General features: G+C 36.3%; 1 protein-coding gene across 1 annotated transcript in view; it reads left to right on the forward strand.

Moving 5' to 3' along the window:
* The window catches only part of MYO9A (myosin IXA), a 272,260-nt gene that overhangs the window by 22,531 nt on the left and 231,153 nt on the right, over positions 1-18,576 (forward strand). The window contains exons 2-4 of the mRNA XM_036734161.1: positions 7,438-7,532; positions 10,374-10,436; positions 18,297-18,396. Of these exons, the coding sequence (XP_036590056.1) occupies positions 7,438-7,532; positions 10,374-10,436; positions 18,297-18,396 (258 nt within the window). The remainder of the gene's footprint in view (positions 1-7,437; positions 7,533-10,373; positions 10,437-18,296; positions 18,397-18,576) is intronic.

Consider the following 18,576-nt stretch of genomic DNA (forward strand, 5'->3'; position numbering starts at 1 on the left):
GAAAGTTGTCTGGCAGAAGCTAGGTATGGACAAGTATGTCATATCATATACTTAAGAAAAGCTCCAAATAGGAAAATGACAGACATAAAGGGTGATATAAGAAAACTAGAAAAGCAAGAAAGAAATTACCTGTCAGATTTATGGATTGGGGAAGAGTTTGTGACCAAACGAGAGAATTACAGAAGATAAAATGGATACTTTGATTATTTAAAGTCAAAAAGTTTTGCACAAACAAAACCAATACAGCTAAAATTAGAGAAGGAAGTAAATGGGGGGAGGGGTGATCGTTACAGCAAATTTCTCCAATAAAAGTTTCATTTATAAGCTACATGGAGAACTAATTAAAATTTAGGCTGCCCTGTTTCATTCTACTCTACCATTTTTGCTTAAACTTCTTTGGTACAAACATGAAGAACAAAAAAAGCAAAATTTATTAAGTACAAAACTAAAAGTACCTTTTGACCTGGTGGTTTTATGGCAAGCGATTTATCCTAAATTATTAAAAGGAACGCACAATCACAGAACTTGAGAACTGGAAGGGATCTTGATGGCAATTTAGTCTACTTCATACTCAAAAGGAATCCCCAACACTGTAACACACTCAAGTTTCCAGTTTTCCCAGCAGTTTTTGTTAAATACTGATTGTCAGCCCCCAAAACTGAGATTTTTGGGTTCATCAAATACTGGGATATTATGCTTGTTTGCTTCTTCACTGTGTTTTCCCCCAACTTGCTCTGTTGATCAACCTCTTTCTTTACTAGTGCTAAATTGTTTTTGGCAATTACTTCTCTGTAGTAAGTACAGTTTTACATCTGGTATTCCTAGGTCTCCTTCCTTTCCACTTTTGTTCTTCTAAGGTGAATTGGATAATGCATACACTACACTCTTAATAACTATTTGAATTTAAACTTAGTGAAGAACCACAAATATGATACTGTCATCTAGAATGAGAGATCCACCCTTATGGGCAGGAATTAGAATTGACTTTCTTTTAGCCATTCTTTTATAACCTGAAAGAGTTTAAATCTGAGATAGGTTTTGAGTAGATTTTAGGACAGGCCTTCAGACAATAACTTGAATGTGTTTATAAATGACCTTCATCTCTCTGTACTTTTTTTTGTATGACTAATAACTTGAATTTTTAAAAATAGATATGTTTATTAACTACAGCTTATTTCAAGATAGACATGGATTTAGAGGGCTTTTTTTTTTGACACCAGTTCCAGTCTTGAACATAAATGTCCCTTAGTCATTCTTTCAACAACATATCTAAAGATTGACTCTGTTTCTTGTGGATTTTTTTCCTTTACAATAAAAGTGATGTTTTGTGATACTGAATTGGCATTTCATCAATTGAGATGGAATTTTTCTCCCACACTTTCAGGAAAATTGAACCCTAACAACAATGTTTAACTTCTCTTTAATTGCTCATTACCTAATGCCAAAGGTTGGAATGTTGCTCAGGAATTTCACTTAAAATATTTCAAGTCAGTCAAGAAGAATTTCTATGGGGAGCTCTTAACTGCATTAGTGTTTTCAAATTTCGCACTTCATACTTCTAATGAAGTGAAGTGCTTTAAATAACCCAAATGTGCTTGTATTCATAGCATTATAACGTTAACATTGCCCTTTTTTTGCACATTAGTTTATGTTAGTTAAGACACTTTAGAGTCTAGACTGTTGGGGATTGCATTATAATGTATTGTGGCTTTTAAAAAAAATGAAACTTGCACTTTAAATATTTAATTCTCTTTTCTGCATTCAAAGCAATATAAAGAATTCATGCTTGATTTATTCACTCTATTCAAATTCTGATGACTCCTTCCCATATGCCTATCCACAGTCTCCAGTTTCCCCTATTCTATAAACATCTTTGCTCTCCTGTCCAAATTCCTTAGGAGTAGCTTCACCTCTTATTTTTTTTTTATTTAATATATTTAGTTTTCAGCATTGATTTTCGCAGGAGTTTGAGTTACAAAATTTCTCCCCATTTCTACCCCCCCCTCCACTCCAAGATGGCGTATATTCTGGTTGCCCTGTTCCCCAGTCAGCCCTCCCTTCTGTCACCCCACTCCCCTCCCATCCCCTTTTCCCTTCCTTTCTTGTAGGGTGAGATAAATTTCTATGCGCCATTGCCTGTGTATCTTATTTTCTAGTTGCATGCAAAAACTTCTTTGTTTTTGTTTTTGTACATCTATTTTTTAAAACTTTGAGTTCCAAATTCTCTCCCCTCTTCCCTTCCCACCCACCCTCCCTAAAAAGCCAAGCAATTCAACATGGGCCACATGCGTATCATTATGTATAACCCTTCCACAATACTGATGTTGTGAAAGATTCACTGTATTTTGCTCCTTCCTATCCTATCCCCCTTTATTGAATTTTCTCCCTTGACCCTGTCCCTTTTCTAAAGGGTTTGTTTTTGATTACTTCCTCCCCCTATCTGCCCTCCGTTCTATCATCTCCCCCTTTTTTATCTTCTTCCTCCTCCTTTCCTGTGGGGTAAGATACCCATTTGAGTATGTATGGTATTCCCTCTTCAGGTCAAATCTGATGAGGGCAGCATTCACTCATTCCCCGTCACCTGCCTTCTCTTCTCTTCCTACAGAACTGCTTTTTCTTGCCACTTTTATGTGAGATAATTTACCCCATTCTATCTCTCCCTTTCTCTCTCTCTCAATATATTCCTCTCTCATCCCTTATTCATCTTCAACTCACCCTGTGCCCTCTCTCTCTCTCTCTCTCTCTCTCTCTCTCTCTCTCTCTCTCTACACACACACACACACACACACACACACACACATATACATACACACTCACATATATATATATATATACATAAACATACATATATATATATATATATATTTACACATATGCACATACATGCATATTCCCTTCAGCTACCCTAATACTGAGGTCTCATGAATCATACACATCATCTTTCTGTGTAGGAATGTAAACAAAACAGTTCAACTTTAGTAAGTCCCTTGCAATTTCTTTTTCTTGTTCTTTTTCTTGATTACCTTTTCATGCTTCTCTTGATTCTTGTGTTTGAAAGTCAAATTTTCTATTCAGCTCTGGTCTTTTCACTGAGAAAGCTTGAAAGTCCTCTATTTTATTGAAAGTCCATATTTTGCCTTGGAGCATGATACTCGGTTTTGCTGGGTAGGTGATTCTTGGTTTTAATCCTAGCTCCATTGACCTCCGGAATATTGTATTCCAAGCCCTTGATCTCTTAATGTAGAAGCTGCTAGATCTTGGATTGTTCTGATTGTGTTTCCACAATATTCAAATTGTTTCTTTCTGGCTGCTTGCATTATTTTCTCCTTGACCTGGAAACTCTGGAATTTGGCAACAATATTCCTAGGAGATTTCTTTTTGGGATCTATTTGAGGAGGTGATCGGTAGATTCTTTCAATTTCTATTTTGCCCTGTGGTTCTAGACTATCAGAGCAGTTCTCCTTGATAATTTCTTGAAAGATGATATCTAGGCTCTATTTTTGATCATGGCTTTCAGGTAGTCCAATAATTTTTAAATTCTCTCTCCTGGATCTATTTTCCAGGTCAGTGGTTTTTCCAATGAGATATTTTACATTGTCTTCCATTTTTTCATTCCTTTGGTTCTGTTTTATAATATCTTGATTTCTCATCAAGTCACTAGCTTCCACTTGCTCCAATCTAATTTTTAAGGTAGTATTTTCTTCAGTGGTCTTTTGGACCTCCTTTTCCATTTGGCTAATTCTGCCTTTCAAGGCATTCTTCTCCTCATTGGCTTTTTGGAGCTCTTTTGCCATTTGAGTTAGTCTGTTTTTTAAGGTGTTGTTTTCTTCAATGTATTTTTCAGTATTTTTTTGGATCTCCTTTGGCAAGTCATTGACTTGTTTTTCATGGTTTTCTCTCATCTTTCTCATTTCTCTTCCCAATTTTTCCTCTACTTCTCTAACTTGCTTTTCCAAATCCTTTTTGAGCTCTTCCATGGCCTGGGACCAGTTCATGTTTTTCTTGGAGGTTTTTGTTCTAGGCTCTATGACTTTGTTGACTTCTTCTGGCTGTATGTTTTGGTCTTCTTTGTCACCAAAGAAGGATTCCAGAGTCTGAGACTGAATCTGGGTGCGTTTTCGCTGCCTGGCCATGTTCCCAGCCAACTTACTTGACCCTTGAGTTTTTCAGCGGGGTATGACTGCTTGTAGACACCAGCACTCCTCCTTCCCCAAGAACCCCCAACCTGGACTGGACTTACATCTTTGGCAGGCTCTTCACTCCTGCTCTGATCTGCCACTTAATTCCTCCCACCAGGTGGGCCTGGGGCCAGAAGCAACTGCAGCTGTAGTTCTGCAGCTGCCCCACCTCTGCTGCCCCTGGGGGCGGTGGCTGAACCACAAACTCTATCCCCATCCCCAGCAGCTTTTCCCACTAACCTTTTCTGTTATCTTTGGTGTTTGTGGATTGAGAAGTCTGGTAACTGCTGCAGCTCACTGATTCAGGGTGGGCACGCTCCACCCGGCTCCTGGTCTGGTTGGTCCGCTCTGCCCACGCTGGGTTCTGTTCAGCTCCGCTCCCCTCCGCTCCCAGCTCCGTGCGGGATAGACCTTACCGAGAGACTATCCAGGCTGTCCTGGGCTAGAGCCCTGCTTCCCTCTGCCATGTTGTGGGTTCTGCAGTTCTAGAATTGGTTCAGAGCCATTTTTAATAGGTTTTTGGAGGGACTTCGCGGAGAGCTCACGCTCGTCCCTGCTTTCCAGCCGCCATCTTGGCTCTGCCTTCACCTCTTATTCTTAACAGTTTTGTATTATACTTGTTTAAATAGCATGCCTTCATCACTTCTCATCTGGATTTTCGAAACAGCCACCTAGTAAATTCCCTTGCCTCAAGTCTCTTCCGTCTCTGATACACCCCACATAGATCTGTCAGCTTGATATTCCTAAAGCACAGGTCTGACTGTGTTTGGGCTTCTCAACAGAAGTTGAAAAGTGTGGTTCCGTATTGCTTGGAGGATCGAATAGACTCTTTTATTTTTAGCTTAAGGCCCATCATTAAAACCTGGTTCCAACGTACTTTTAATTCCCCTCTATGCTTTCTTCAGTCTAGCCAGACTATCACTTCTAACATACAACCTGCCATTCTCATTGTCTAGGCCTGCGTACAATCTGTTGTTCCAAGGACCTAAAATGCATATTCCATCTTGTCTATTGTTTCTGATGATACTGAGTTTCCTTTAAAGTTCTGTTTGAATGCCATCTTCCTTAGAAATTTCCTGATTGCCCTCAGGTGCTAACGTCACTTTCCAAAAATTCTTCTGTATTTATTTTGTATATACTTAAATATATACATATTGTCTCTCCTGATACAATGAAATTTTCTTGGAGACAAGAACTGTTTTATTTCTGTCTTTTTATCAACGGTCCTCAACACAATGACTGGTCCGTAGTAGGCATTTAATAAATGCTTCTTGATTGATTAAACAGAGAGAAGATTATAACTCTTGTTTCTTTTCTTTTTTTTTATTTTCATAGTATTGATTTATTTAAAGTGGGGAGATGTGAAATAATACATAAAAGAGCTTAAGGAAGTTCAGAAATAAAAATAGGCAAGCAGGGCAACCCGAATACTCATATACTTCATACTTCTCTACTCCAAAATATTTATAGCATCACTTTTTGTGATATCTAAAAACTGGAAAGAAAGTAGATGCCCATCAATTGGGGAATGCCTAAACAAATTGTGGTACATAAATATAATAGAATATTACTGTGCTGTAAGAAATGATATGTGTGATAAATACAGAAGCATGGAAAGCTCTATATGAACTAATGCAGAATGAAGTAAACAGAATCAAGAAAACAATATACACAGTAACTACAACAATGTAATTGGAAAGAACAAGTATAAATAAAAAAATCAAAAGTAAATGTAATTGTAAATTGTAAAGATCAAGTGGACTCAAATGAAGAGATGTAAGAAGACACCCCCAACAGGAGGTGGGAGGTCCATGGGTGTCACACGTTGCATATGTTTTCAGGCTTTTTCAATTTGTCTGTTGTACTGAGTTTTTTTTCTTTTTCCTCTTCAAAAGGTAACAAATTTGTCGTGTGGGAGGGGGAGGCCTCAAGGTACATGGAATACAATGGTGGTGAAAGAAACAGAAACAGAAAACACCAATAAAAACTATTTTTAAAATAAAAAGCTCAAACAATATGAGTGAGTCACTTTTAGACATGATTAAAAGTATACAGCTAAAGTCAGAGACTACCATTATTTGCCATGGAATTTTTTGGGGGAAATTTTCCCCGAAATACAGGAGTAAAACAAGGATATCCTCTTTCTCCATTATTCTTTGACATAATTCTAGCAACACTAGTTATGGTAGCAACAAAATGAGAGAAATTAAAAGCATTTAATTATTAAACAAACAGGATGATCCCTTTTATAGACAAAATGATGGTTCACTTATAAAACCATAGGTAATCCCCAAAGAAACTGATCGAAACAGTTTTGGTAAAGTAGCTAGTTACAGAATAAAACATAAGCATTTCTAAATAGTGGTAACAAAATATTGAAGGCATTAATAAAAAAAGAAAAGTCCCATCTAGAATAACAAAATCCTTAATAGATCCAGGAATCGGTCTAACAATGCTTAGACAACGGTTAGATGTGATCACAAAAGATAAATCATTTTGTTTGTAGTCAAATGAAAATCTTTGTCATTTTCCTCTTTTGTTATTTTTATCATGCTAATCATGCTATTTAATATAAATCAAAATTGCCTTAATTTTCATTTCCCTAATTATTAATGATTTAGATAATTTTTTCTTATGATTGTTGATAGTTTGGATTTATTCCTTTGAAAACTGGGCATTCCTGTCCTTTGACCATTTATCTATTGGTGATTGACTCTTAGACTTAGAAATGTCATTTAATTCCTTGTATATCTCGGAAATGAGATCCTTATCAGAGAAACCTGTTACGAAGTTGTTACCCTCAGTTAACTATTTCTCTTCTGATTTTGCCATATTAGATGTGTTTGTCTGAAACCTTTTAGGAAAAGTCAGAACTTCAACAGTTCTTCTGATACTGGATCTGGTGCGCCTGAAGCAGTGTTATAGTGGAGAGAGCATTGGACATAGAATCATAAGGCACCTACTTTTGAATCTAAGCATGATTATTACTAGTTTTGTGAATATGTACAATTCTCTTAACATTTCAGCCTCATTTTCTTCATTTGTAAACTGAGAATAATACGCACACTACTACGTCACAGGATTATTATGAGGATACTATTTTGTAAAGCGTAAGGTACTACATATATGAATGTAAATTGCTACTGACTACTATTTTTTGTTATTAGATCATACTGCATAGAATAGAAATAAACAATTCAGGTCTATTCAGGATATAGCTCTTGAAATATACCATAAGAATTCCCCCTTATTTTGACAGGCTTTTGGAAATGCAAAGACAGCACATAATAACAACTCAAGTCGTTTTGGCAAGTTTATTCAAGTAAATTACCAGGAGACTGGAACAGTTCGTGGGTAAGTAGCATTTATCAGTATTACGAGTTTTAGAGCTTGTTTGCTTTTTATTTTTACATACTTCTCTGTTTAAAAAGTAGCAAATGAAATCTGTATTTGCTGTTTAGCAGAGTATAGTCACTTCATTGTATTTACATTTAAAGAATATTGACCACTTGTCCCTTGTCATTGCCAGTACATACACTTGCTATTTTTTGAAGGCAAATGTCTCTCCTGACTTTGTCAGTCAACATCAGTGGCTCCTGTTGCCTCCAGGATCAAAAATTTTACCTTTGCAATATCTCTCATATATACCCCCTTCTCTTCTCTGACACTGCTACTACTTTGGTGCAGGCTGTCCTCACCTCACACCTGGAGTATTGCAGTAGCTGCTAAGGGGTCTGCCTGTCTCAAGTCTCTCCCTACTTCAATCTGTCCTCCATTCAACAACCAGACTAATTTTCCTAAACTGCAGGTCTGACCACATCACCTCTCTACTCAACAAACTCTAGTGGCTCCCTATCACCTCTAGGATCAAATATAAGTTGCTCTATTTGATTCAAAGCCCCTCATGACCTAGCTCACCTTACCTACCTTTCTAGTCTTCTTTCATCTTACTCTTCATCACATACTCTTCAACCTGACCTCCTGGGTTATTCCACATTCTGTCTTTCACTTCTGGGCATTTTCTTTGGCTATTCTTTATCATAAGACATTTGCCCATTTAGAACCAGGATACAGACATTTGCTTCAAGTGATAACCTGCCATTTCATCATGAAATTTTTCACCTCTGATAGTATTGCATTTCAAATTATTTTCCTCCAATTGATTTTATTCTCTCAATTCTATTAATTGTGACATCTGCCCTCAAGAAGAATATAAACTACTAAGCAAAACTGAAAGACTTCAGAACTCTTATAGTGACCAGCCATAATTTCAGCAGACTAGTGATTAAGTACATCTGTTGCCTTCCTGCAGAGAAATGTGGAATGAAGTATGCTTTTTCAGACATGGCCAGTGTATTGATTCATTTTGATTAATTGTGCTTATTACCTGTAAGTGAAGGTTCTTTGCAGAAAGGATAATATATCACTAAGTAGTGACAGTGGTATTAAAAATGGCATTAATGAAACAGATTTTCTTTTAAAAAATTAATACATCCTACCTTGAAATGTAGTATATTCAGGTCACTTCTTCCATACCTTTGGTCTGTCCCCTGATAATTCAGTATTTCTCGTTTACTAATTTCATTTCCAGAGTTTCCCTCTGCCACTATCATTTAGTAAACTTTTTTTCCTTTGAGGTTCACACGATCTGAATTTATTACACAATCCAAATTCAGCTGGACACTGTATCTGTTGATCTCCTATGATATTCTTCCATTCTTATATATTTCATTACCTGACTTACATTCTTTATCTTGTCTCAGATGCCTGCCTTCATATTACACAGATTGCTCCCTCAAATACTCCTAACGTCTCAGTTCCCAAGTCTCCTAAATATGTACGATATGTTCCTCCATTCCACTCTGCTCCAAAGATCATATCCTTGATTTTAACATCACCCACAAGTAATACACTTACATGTTCATAAACTCCAAAATTCCTTGATCTGATTTTTATCATTCCATCATTTTGTCAGTTTTTATAATTTTGTGTTTACGCATGCCTTATTGGCCCCTAGCTGTTTGTCATTCTAACCTTGTCCTCCATTCCCTCACTCCTTTGATCATTTTCAGTTCATCAAATCTGGACTGGCTGCAATGACCTCCCTTCTCCTTTCTTGACCCCTTGAAGAACCAGTTCAGTGCTACACTGTCCCCTGCTTTGCTATCCTTTGCCCCCTTGTCCCATTGCCAATCCTGTCTTGCCAAATCCAAACCTGAATTATTCCCACTACCCTACTTACTTTCCTATTCATGTGCCTCTGAACAGAGCTGGAAGAAATCATCTATCTCAAGTGGTCTCTTACTGCAGTAGCATAATTCATTTGATTTCTCTTTGATCAATTCACTTTCCCACTCTCCACAGCAACAGTTCAAAAGGTTATTTCACACATTCTTATTTCTTCTCTAGCCCCTCATGCCACTTCCCTCCTCCTCATCTCTACTGAGGTTCATATCTTATATTTCACTGATGAAAATGAGGTCATTCTTCTAGAATTTGCTTTTCTCCTCCCCTCTTCATCTCACATCACTGAAATTTTATCTTCTCTGTCAGAGTGTGTGTGTCTCTTCCTTTAAGATGTAGCTGAAGTCCAGTCTTCTGCATGAAACATTTCCCAATCTCTAAACTACTACCACCCTCCTTTTAAACTACCTTCTAATTTATTCAGTTCATACTTATGCTGTATTTTTTGTACTTGTTGTCTCTCCCTAGAATGTAAGTTTCTCATGAGTGTGGATTGCTTAATTCAGCACCCTGGATAGCTTCTTAATAAATACTTGTTGATTAATTGAGTGATTGAAAAAGACTAGATAGATTATAACATTCCACATCCCGTTGAAGATAAGGGAAAAAATGAACTAAATATTTACCAAATAGGGAAGTTAGGGATGCTGATAAAGAGGTAACTTATATTTCAGTTGAATTAATTTTACTGGATTACGTAAGATACTGTTATAACTTAATATTATTATGGATTACACCTAAGATTTTGTAAATATGTGAAAACTCTGAACTTCATAGCAGCCAGAACTCAATAGTAATTGATAGAATAACATATATTAATAATACTTAACGAAAATTACATAGAGCTATACGTCCTTTTTTATATTTATATGTTTTCTATTAAACAAATATCTACCATATATTAAATGTTCTTTTGATAAATAACTTTATCACCGTTTTTTTCCCGTACAGAGCTTATGTTGAAAAATACCTGTTGGAGAAATCTAGACTAGTCTATCAAGAACACAATGAACGGTAGGAACTTTTTTATTTATATGTATGTGCGTGTGTGTGTGTATTTATATTTATATGTATGTATGTGTATGTATATATATATATATATATATATATATATATATATATATATATATATATATATATACACACACATATATATTTCTTTCCCCCATAGAATCTTTGAATCAGACCTCTAGTTTTCTAGGTTTCAGTTATGCTTATTTAGATACTAAATAATAAAGGGACACATTTGTTGCTAAGGCTCCTTCATATTAAAACATAACATCACCTGTCAATGACCATTTCCTAGATGCAAATGGAAGATGATTTTCAGTGATGTGTAGGACTGTTGTCCCTATAGGTGACAGAAATATGAACAGACCAGTGGGGAAAACAACACAGAGAACCAAGAAGCATATGGGCCAGTGATAGACATAAAGAAATATGTGCTTACCCAGATAGAAGCAGAAAGGTGGAAATAGAGACATTAACGCAGAAGTGTAGAAATGTGGTCTTTTGAGAAAAAGATATCTTACAAAGGATGAATTAGTTCCTGTTGAGAATGTTTGCCCTAAACTTATTTTTATTTCTTAGTCTTTGGGGTTTTTAGAGAGGAAATAATGTGAGCTAACAGCTTAGTACTGGTAAAAGTTGTTAAAAGGGAGACCATAACAAATGCAGATGAAATCAAGAAAATGATTAGATGCTTTGTCAATAAAACTTAGACTGTATAAGGGACTCTTTTGAAAAAAAAAAGATGTTTCTTTACATACACATTAAATAGCCAATTGCTAAAATAGCAAGGAGATATCCCAAAATGAATTTGCAGGTAAAAACTTACCAGTACCATTTGAATTTATCTGTGAATTCACCAGTAGTCAGCCTTTATGCTATTATAAAATGTTTCTAAATAGAGAAAGATAGAATGCTCCATTACTTTTTATCTGAAGCAAGTAGAGTTCTGATTGACAAACACATAAGGAATAGGACAGACAAAGGAAAGTACAAATCAGCATTATTCATGAATAAAAAGGTATATAAAGGAATTGTGATCTTGTCATCATGGGTTATTCTTAGTGTGGGAAGTCCCTCTCTCAATATAGATTACAACTTGTCTCTGACTAGAGAAGTCCTTCACCTGAAGTAGATAAAGATTATGTGAGTTGTGTGTATTTATTCTTTAATATATTGTTCTAATCTATTTACTAATATTTTAGTATTTTTACATCATCTCTCATTAATGATTCAGAGATAGCATGGCATAGTATGTAGAGAGTACTATAACTGGAGTCAGAAGACCTGGATTAAAATTTTACCTCTCTCTCTACACACATACACTTTGCCTATATATACCAATTATAGACCTGGATTGGCATAATTAAAATCAGAAGACCATATACACACATATATACATATGCATATATAGGGAAAATGTTAATTTATAGCACCTTCTACACACTATGCCATTCTATTTCTCTCTCATTAATGAAAAATGATGCAAAAATACTAAAGTACTGGTAAATAGATGATAATCACATGTTAACAAAATTATTCATTTTGGTGAAATAGGATTTATATCAGAAATGCAAAGGTGGTTCAATATTGGAAAACAGTCTGTATAACTATATTAATAATGAACTTTGTAGATATCATAAGATTGTGATTAACTTCAGAAACTTTTGATAAAATATAATAGCTATATTACAAGGATTAAAAAGTGTAAGCTTGGAATAGTTTTTTCCCTGGAAAAATGTTTATTTGAAACTGTGAACTAGCATTATATGTTAAAGGAGTCATAATAGGGTGTAGTATTAATGTGATCTACCCATTCAGTAGGCCTCAGGTCAGCCTAGGTGGGAAAGCTTGATTATATCTTTGTAAGTAGGCCTAAAGCCCTTACTTACTAGGTGCTAAGCTGATGTGGGTGTGAAGCTTTCAGGACCCTAAGAGGAGTTGCTAAGACCAGAGCCAGTGGTATGAGACCTGAGTTCCAGTCAATCAGAAATTCAACTGGTCAGAGACCTAAGTTCTAGCCAATCAGATGTCGGCTAGGACTGTATAAAAGGAGAGCCCAGAATTGGAGAGGAGCACAATCGAAGAGAAATAGAATTGAGAGCAGCAGAACTGAGAGGAAGACATTGAGGGAGCTGACATCAGGAGGGCGCTGAGAACAGACATTGAAAGAACCAGCAGAAGAGCTGCCTGGGAGAGTGTTGAGTGGAGAGTTAGGATTAGTGAGTGATTGTTTACAGGAAGGCCCTGGGGGTGGAGGTGGAGGGGGAAGGTTACAGGATGACTGGGTTCCTTGCTATAATACTGTGTTATAATTTCCTTGTTACTACATTGAGGTGGGCTTACTGGTTTTGGAATATAATTGCTATTATATTGAATTGGGGGTATTAGTTCTCAGATGTGATCCTTGGAGTCTAAATAAATGTTACACTTCCTCAGCCTTCTGCATGGAAAGTTTTTCATACTTTGTGATTCTGAACTGTTCAGGCATGTTCATGGTCATCCTCAAGGTCATGAATCTTGCCTTACTGATATATAGGTTCTTTCCACTAAGAATATGAATACTTTCCACTTAGATCATCGTTATTTGACACCGTTTTAGAAATGTGTATTATATCTTTTGGCAAGGTAAGGCAATTAAAAGAATAAGCTGAAGGAAGTTTAAAGTGTCTTTGTCTGCTGGTGCTGTGAGAGTACCTTTTTAAACTGAAGACAACAAAAAACAAAAAATTGCTTTAGCAGTGGAGCGTGTTATATAAATTTATAAAAACAAAGGCACTTATGTATATCAGCAAAATTTTTCAGAATAAATTTATAGGAAAAGGAATATAATTATGATAAAATGTATCAAACATTGGGCATTACTGTTGTCAAGACATTTGCAAGATGGGCATAAAGAGTATTATAAGACAGGTTTTTTTTTTTACAATCTTCAAATTTTTATTTATTTAATATTTTAGTTTTCAATAGTGATTTCCACAAGATTTTGAATTACAAATTTTCTCCCCATTTCTGCCCTCCCCCCCCTCCAAGATGGCATATATTCTGATTGCCCTGTTCCCCAGTCAGCCCTCCCTTCTGTCACCCCACTTCCTACACCTTACTTTCTTGTAGGGCAGGATAGATTTTTATGCCCCCTTCCCTATATATCTTATTTCTCAGTTGCATGCAAAAACAACTTTTTCTTTTGAGCATCTGATTTTTAAGACTTTGAGTTCCAAATTCTCTCCCCTCTTCCCTTCCCACCCACCTTCCCTAGGAAGGCAAGCAATTCAACATAGGCCACACATGTATCATTATGTAAAACACTTCCACAGTACTCGTGTTGTGAAAGACTAACTATATTTCCCTCTATCCTATTTGTCCCCCTTTATTCAATTTTCTCCCTTGACCCTATCCCTTTTCAAAAATCTTTGCTTTTGATTACCACCTCCCCCTAGCTGCCCTCCCTTCTATCATCCCCACTTTTTTATCCCCTTCCCCCTACTTTCCTGTAGGGTAAGAAACCCAATTGAATGTGTATGTTATTTCCTCCTCAGGACAAATCTGATGAGAACAAGATTATCTCATTCCCCCTCCTCTGCCCCCTCTTCTTCCAACAGAACTGCTTTTTCTTGCCTCTTTTATGTGAGATAATTTGCCCCATTCTATCTCTCCCTTTCTCCCTCTCTCAATATATTCCTCTCTCCTCCTTTTATTTTATTTTATTTTTTAGATATCATGCCTTCATATTCAACTCACCCTGTGCCCTCTGTATATATATATATATATATATATATATATATATATATATATATATATATATTTCCTTCAACTACCCTAATACTGAGAAAGGTCTCATGAATTACACACATCATCTTTCCATGTAGGAATGTAAACAAAACAGTTCAACTTTAGTAAGTCTCTTGCAATTTCTTTTTCTTGTTCTTTTTCTTGATTACCTTTTCATACTTCTCTTGATTCTTGTGTTTGAAAGTCAAATTTTCTATTCGACTCTGGTCTTTTCGCTGAGAAAGCTTGAAAGTCCATATTTTGCCTCAGAGCATTATACTCAGTTTTGCTGGGTAGGTGATTCTTGGTTTTAATCTTAGCTCCTTTAAACCTCTGGAATATCATATTCCAAGCCCTTTGATCCCTTAATGTAGAAACTGCTAGATCTTGTGTTATCCTGCTGATGTTTCCACAATACTCAAATTGTTTCTTTCTGGCTGCTTGCATTATTTTCTCTTTGACCTGGAAACTGTGGAATTTGGCGACAATATTCCTAGGAGTTTTCTTTTGGGGATTTTTTTTTAGGAGGCGGTCGGTGGATTCTTTCAATTTCTATTTTACCCTCTGGCTCTAGAATATTAGGGCAATTCTCCTTGATAATTGCTTGAAAGATGATGCTGAGGCTCTTTTTTTGATGATGGTTTTCAGGTAGTCCAATAATTTTTAAATTATCTCTCCTGGATCTATTTTCCAGGTCAGTGGTTTTTCCAGTGAGATATTTCACATTGTCTTCCATTTTTTCATTCCTTTGGTTCTGTTTTATAATTTCTTGATTTCTCATAAAGTCACTAGCTTCTACTTGCTCCAATCTAATTTTAAGGTGGTATTTTCTTCAGTGGTCTTTTGGACCTCCTTTTCCATTTGACTAATTGTGCCTTTCAAGGTATTTCCTTTCCTTATTGGCTTTTTGGAGCTCTTTTGCCATTTGAGTTAGTCTAATTTTTAAGGTGTTATTTTCTTCAGTATTTTTTTTTGGGTCTCCTTTAGCAAGTCATTGACTTGTTTTTCATGATTTTCTTGTATCTCCCTCATTTCTCTTCCCAATTTTTCCTCTACTTCTCTTATTTGCTTTTCCAAATTCTTTTTGAGGTCTTCCATGGCGTGAGACCAATTCATATTTTTCTTGGAGGCTTTTGATGTAAGTTCTTTGACTTTGATGACTTCTTCTGTCTGTATGTTTTGATCTTCTTTGTGAAAAAAAAAATATTCAGGAGAATGAGTCTGTGTCCTTTTTTCACTGCCTGGCTATGTTCCCAGCCAACTACTTGGCCTTTGAGCTTTTTGTCAGGGTATGACTGCTTGTAGAGTAGAGAGTGTTTTGTCCTAAGCTTTAGGGACCACGCTGCTATTTTCAGAGTTACTTCTACTCCACCTTCACTCCAAGCTCTGCCACAGCAGCGCTTCTCCTCCCCCAGGAACCGCCAACCAGGATTGTGACCCAGATCCAAGCAGGGCAAAGCAAGCCCTGCACTCCCTCTGTAGTCTGCTGCTTGGATCCTCCCACTGTGTGAGCCAAGGACTCTGGAAGCAGCTGACGCTGCAGCTCCTCCACTGTCCCACCTCCACCACCCCCAGGGCTGGTGGCCAGACCATTCTCTAACACGATTTAGCAGTTTTCCCACTAACCTCCTCCATGGTCTTTGGCGTTTTTGGGTTGAGAAGTCTGGTAACTGCCACAGCTCAATGATTCATGGCCCTAAGCCCTGCTCCAGACTGACTCTCAGTCTGGTCTGTCCTGGCGTGGCCCACGCTGTGCTGCGCTCTGCTCCCAACACCATGCAATAGACCCTTCCCAGCGACCATCTAGGCTCTCCTGGGCAGGAGACCTGCTTCCCTCTGCTATTTCGTGGGTTCCACAGCCCTAGAATTTGTTCAGAGCCATTGTTTACATGTGTTTGCAGGGATTTGGGGGGAAGCTTAAGCAAGTCCCTGCTTTCCAGTGGCCATCTTGGCTCTGCCCCCCATAAAGTAGTTTTAACAGAAGTATAAAGGATAAATTAAGTAATTGGAGAGACCCAGTGTACGTGACTTTGTTGATCTAATACAGAAAAGATAGCAGTATTACCTAAATTGATCTAATGTAATAACAGTCAAACAGAATTAGCTGTAGTGGCAAAAAATTTATGTTGGTAAATAAGAGGACAAGAATCACATGGAGGTGTTACAGGGTAGTGGTTTATTAAGTGTTTTCACAGTTGTCAGATTTTAATGTTTTTAGTATATTTTAATATAAATGGGTAATGAAGCATCTAGTTCTGGACAAAAGAAAAAAAATTGCTTAATGCAACAGTTTATTACTTTTGTATGTTGAATGTTCCTCATCCTTAACCCACTTATCTATAAAATGAGGAGACTTAGTGGCCTCATGTCCCTTCAAACTTTAGATCTATAGTCCTATTATCCTTGCAATTTTTTTTAATTAAAAAATTATTAATTCAGTGCTAACTTAACTGTGGAGAAACAGGCATGGAATTCTACTGTTGGCAGAACTTTGGAATGGGAAAAGCAACTTTGCATTTATTAAAAAAACTACAAAACTATTTAGCCTCTTTGAATTTAGTGATTTTCCTCTAGGCTTTTCTAAAATTCTTGTTTGTTATGGAAAAAGAGGCCTATACATTTTTTTAATGATGCAAAATAAGTGGAACAATCCATGTTCCCCAGAATTGAGGTATGGCAGAAAAAATAGTCATATATTAATAGAATGCAATTTTATTGTGCTATAAGAAATAACAAAAATGAAGAATGTAGAGAAATACATAAAGTAAGGCAGAATATAGAAAGGATAAATAGAACCATAGTATACACACTATTTCAATACGTTGGTGGATCTGTGATTTTGTTCATGTACTCCTTTTCTTCTCCCTGTGGAGGTTACAATCTATCCATATTTGCCCCTGTGCCACTCATCCTTCAATCTTTAGAGGAGTCTGTCCTCTCATCGATGCCAGAACATTAGTGTATATCTCTGTAAGAAAACAGCCCATACATGCTTTCTCATCTGTGTACTCTTGTCCCTACTTTTCTTTGTCTCTTCTTTGTTCATTCTTGGGAATATGTCAAATGTAATGGGAGATTTTCTTGATTTCATCACATTTTTAGTTAGCGATGCATGGACTTTCCATTTGCTATTCCTCATTTTTCCTACATGACTGATGTATGTTCTTTGATTTCTTTTCGTGAGGAGTCAGTTGCTGGTAATTTCCTCCTAGTTTTGCTCATTATGTCCATGTCCTTCTATAAATTCTATTTTTTAAAAAAACTTAGTGTGATACCTTTTGTTTTCATGCTAGTTCTATCCCCTTAACATCTCCACATCCTCCTCACCCCTTACTTCCCCTAGTACAGAAACATATTTAAACAAAATCAGTGTACATGATTTGTGACCTCATACGCCACATTTTCACATTTATTCCTTCACCTCCCTACTGAGGAGATATTTTTAAAGTTTGTGATTGGACACTAAAATTAGTGTTAGATTGACTTTTAGTTTTGTTTTCATTTATATACTATACACACACAGATATACACATACACACATACATATATACACATACACTATTTACATACTATATTCACTGTATATATAATTCCCCTTGTTATTTTTACTTCAGTATGCATCCGTTAATGTGTTTTTGTTACTACAAAGTTTTTTTCTTTGACTTCTTTGGAGAGCATGCACAGCAGAATTGTTGGTTCAAAAGGTATACCCACAGTAACTTTTCTCAAATAATTTCAAATTGTTGTACTGAATAGTTGAATCTTAATCAAATGTCAGGAAAATGAAGCAAACCATAAATGAATAACAAAAAATCCCTGATCCTTATAGTTTTAGCAGTGCATTTTATTTTCAAATTGTTGTACTGAATAGTTGAATCTTAATCAAATGTCAGGAAAATGAAGCAAACCATAAATGAATAACAAAAAATCCCTGATCCTTATAGTTTTAGCAGTGCATTTTATCTAACATCTAAAGAGCCTGTAATTGCTACTGCACTCTTCTCAATAATACAGAAGGAAGTTGCCTTTGCATCATTTAATGTCCAAAAATATTTTGCCTTAGTGACAAATTTTAATTATTCATTTTTATGACAGGAACTACCATGTGTTTTATTACTTACTGGCAGGAGCAAGTGAAGAAGAGAGGGCAGCATTCCACCTTAAGCAGCCTGAGGAGTATCATTACCTCAATCAGGTGGGACTTTGGCGAGAAGGGAGGCATTTTGAAATGTTGGATATTGTTATAAATGTACTCATTTTTTACTAGTGTTTGTCGTTTGATGTAGGTAACAATTACTGAATAGAATAGTTAAAATCCTAATTTTATAAAATTTATAAATTTTACATTTCTACATATTATATTTCTGTTGCATTT

The sequence above is a fragment of the Trichosurus vulpecula genome, chromosome 8 (genome assembly GCF_011100635.1).
Source record: "Trichosurus vulpecula isolate mTriVul1 chromosome 8, mTriVul1.pri, whole genome shotgun sequence".
In the NCBI taxonomy this organism is placed as follows: Eukaryota; Metazoa; Chordata; class Mammalia; order Diprotodontia; family Phalangeridae; genus Trichosurus; species Trichosurus vulpecula.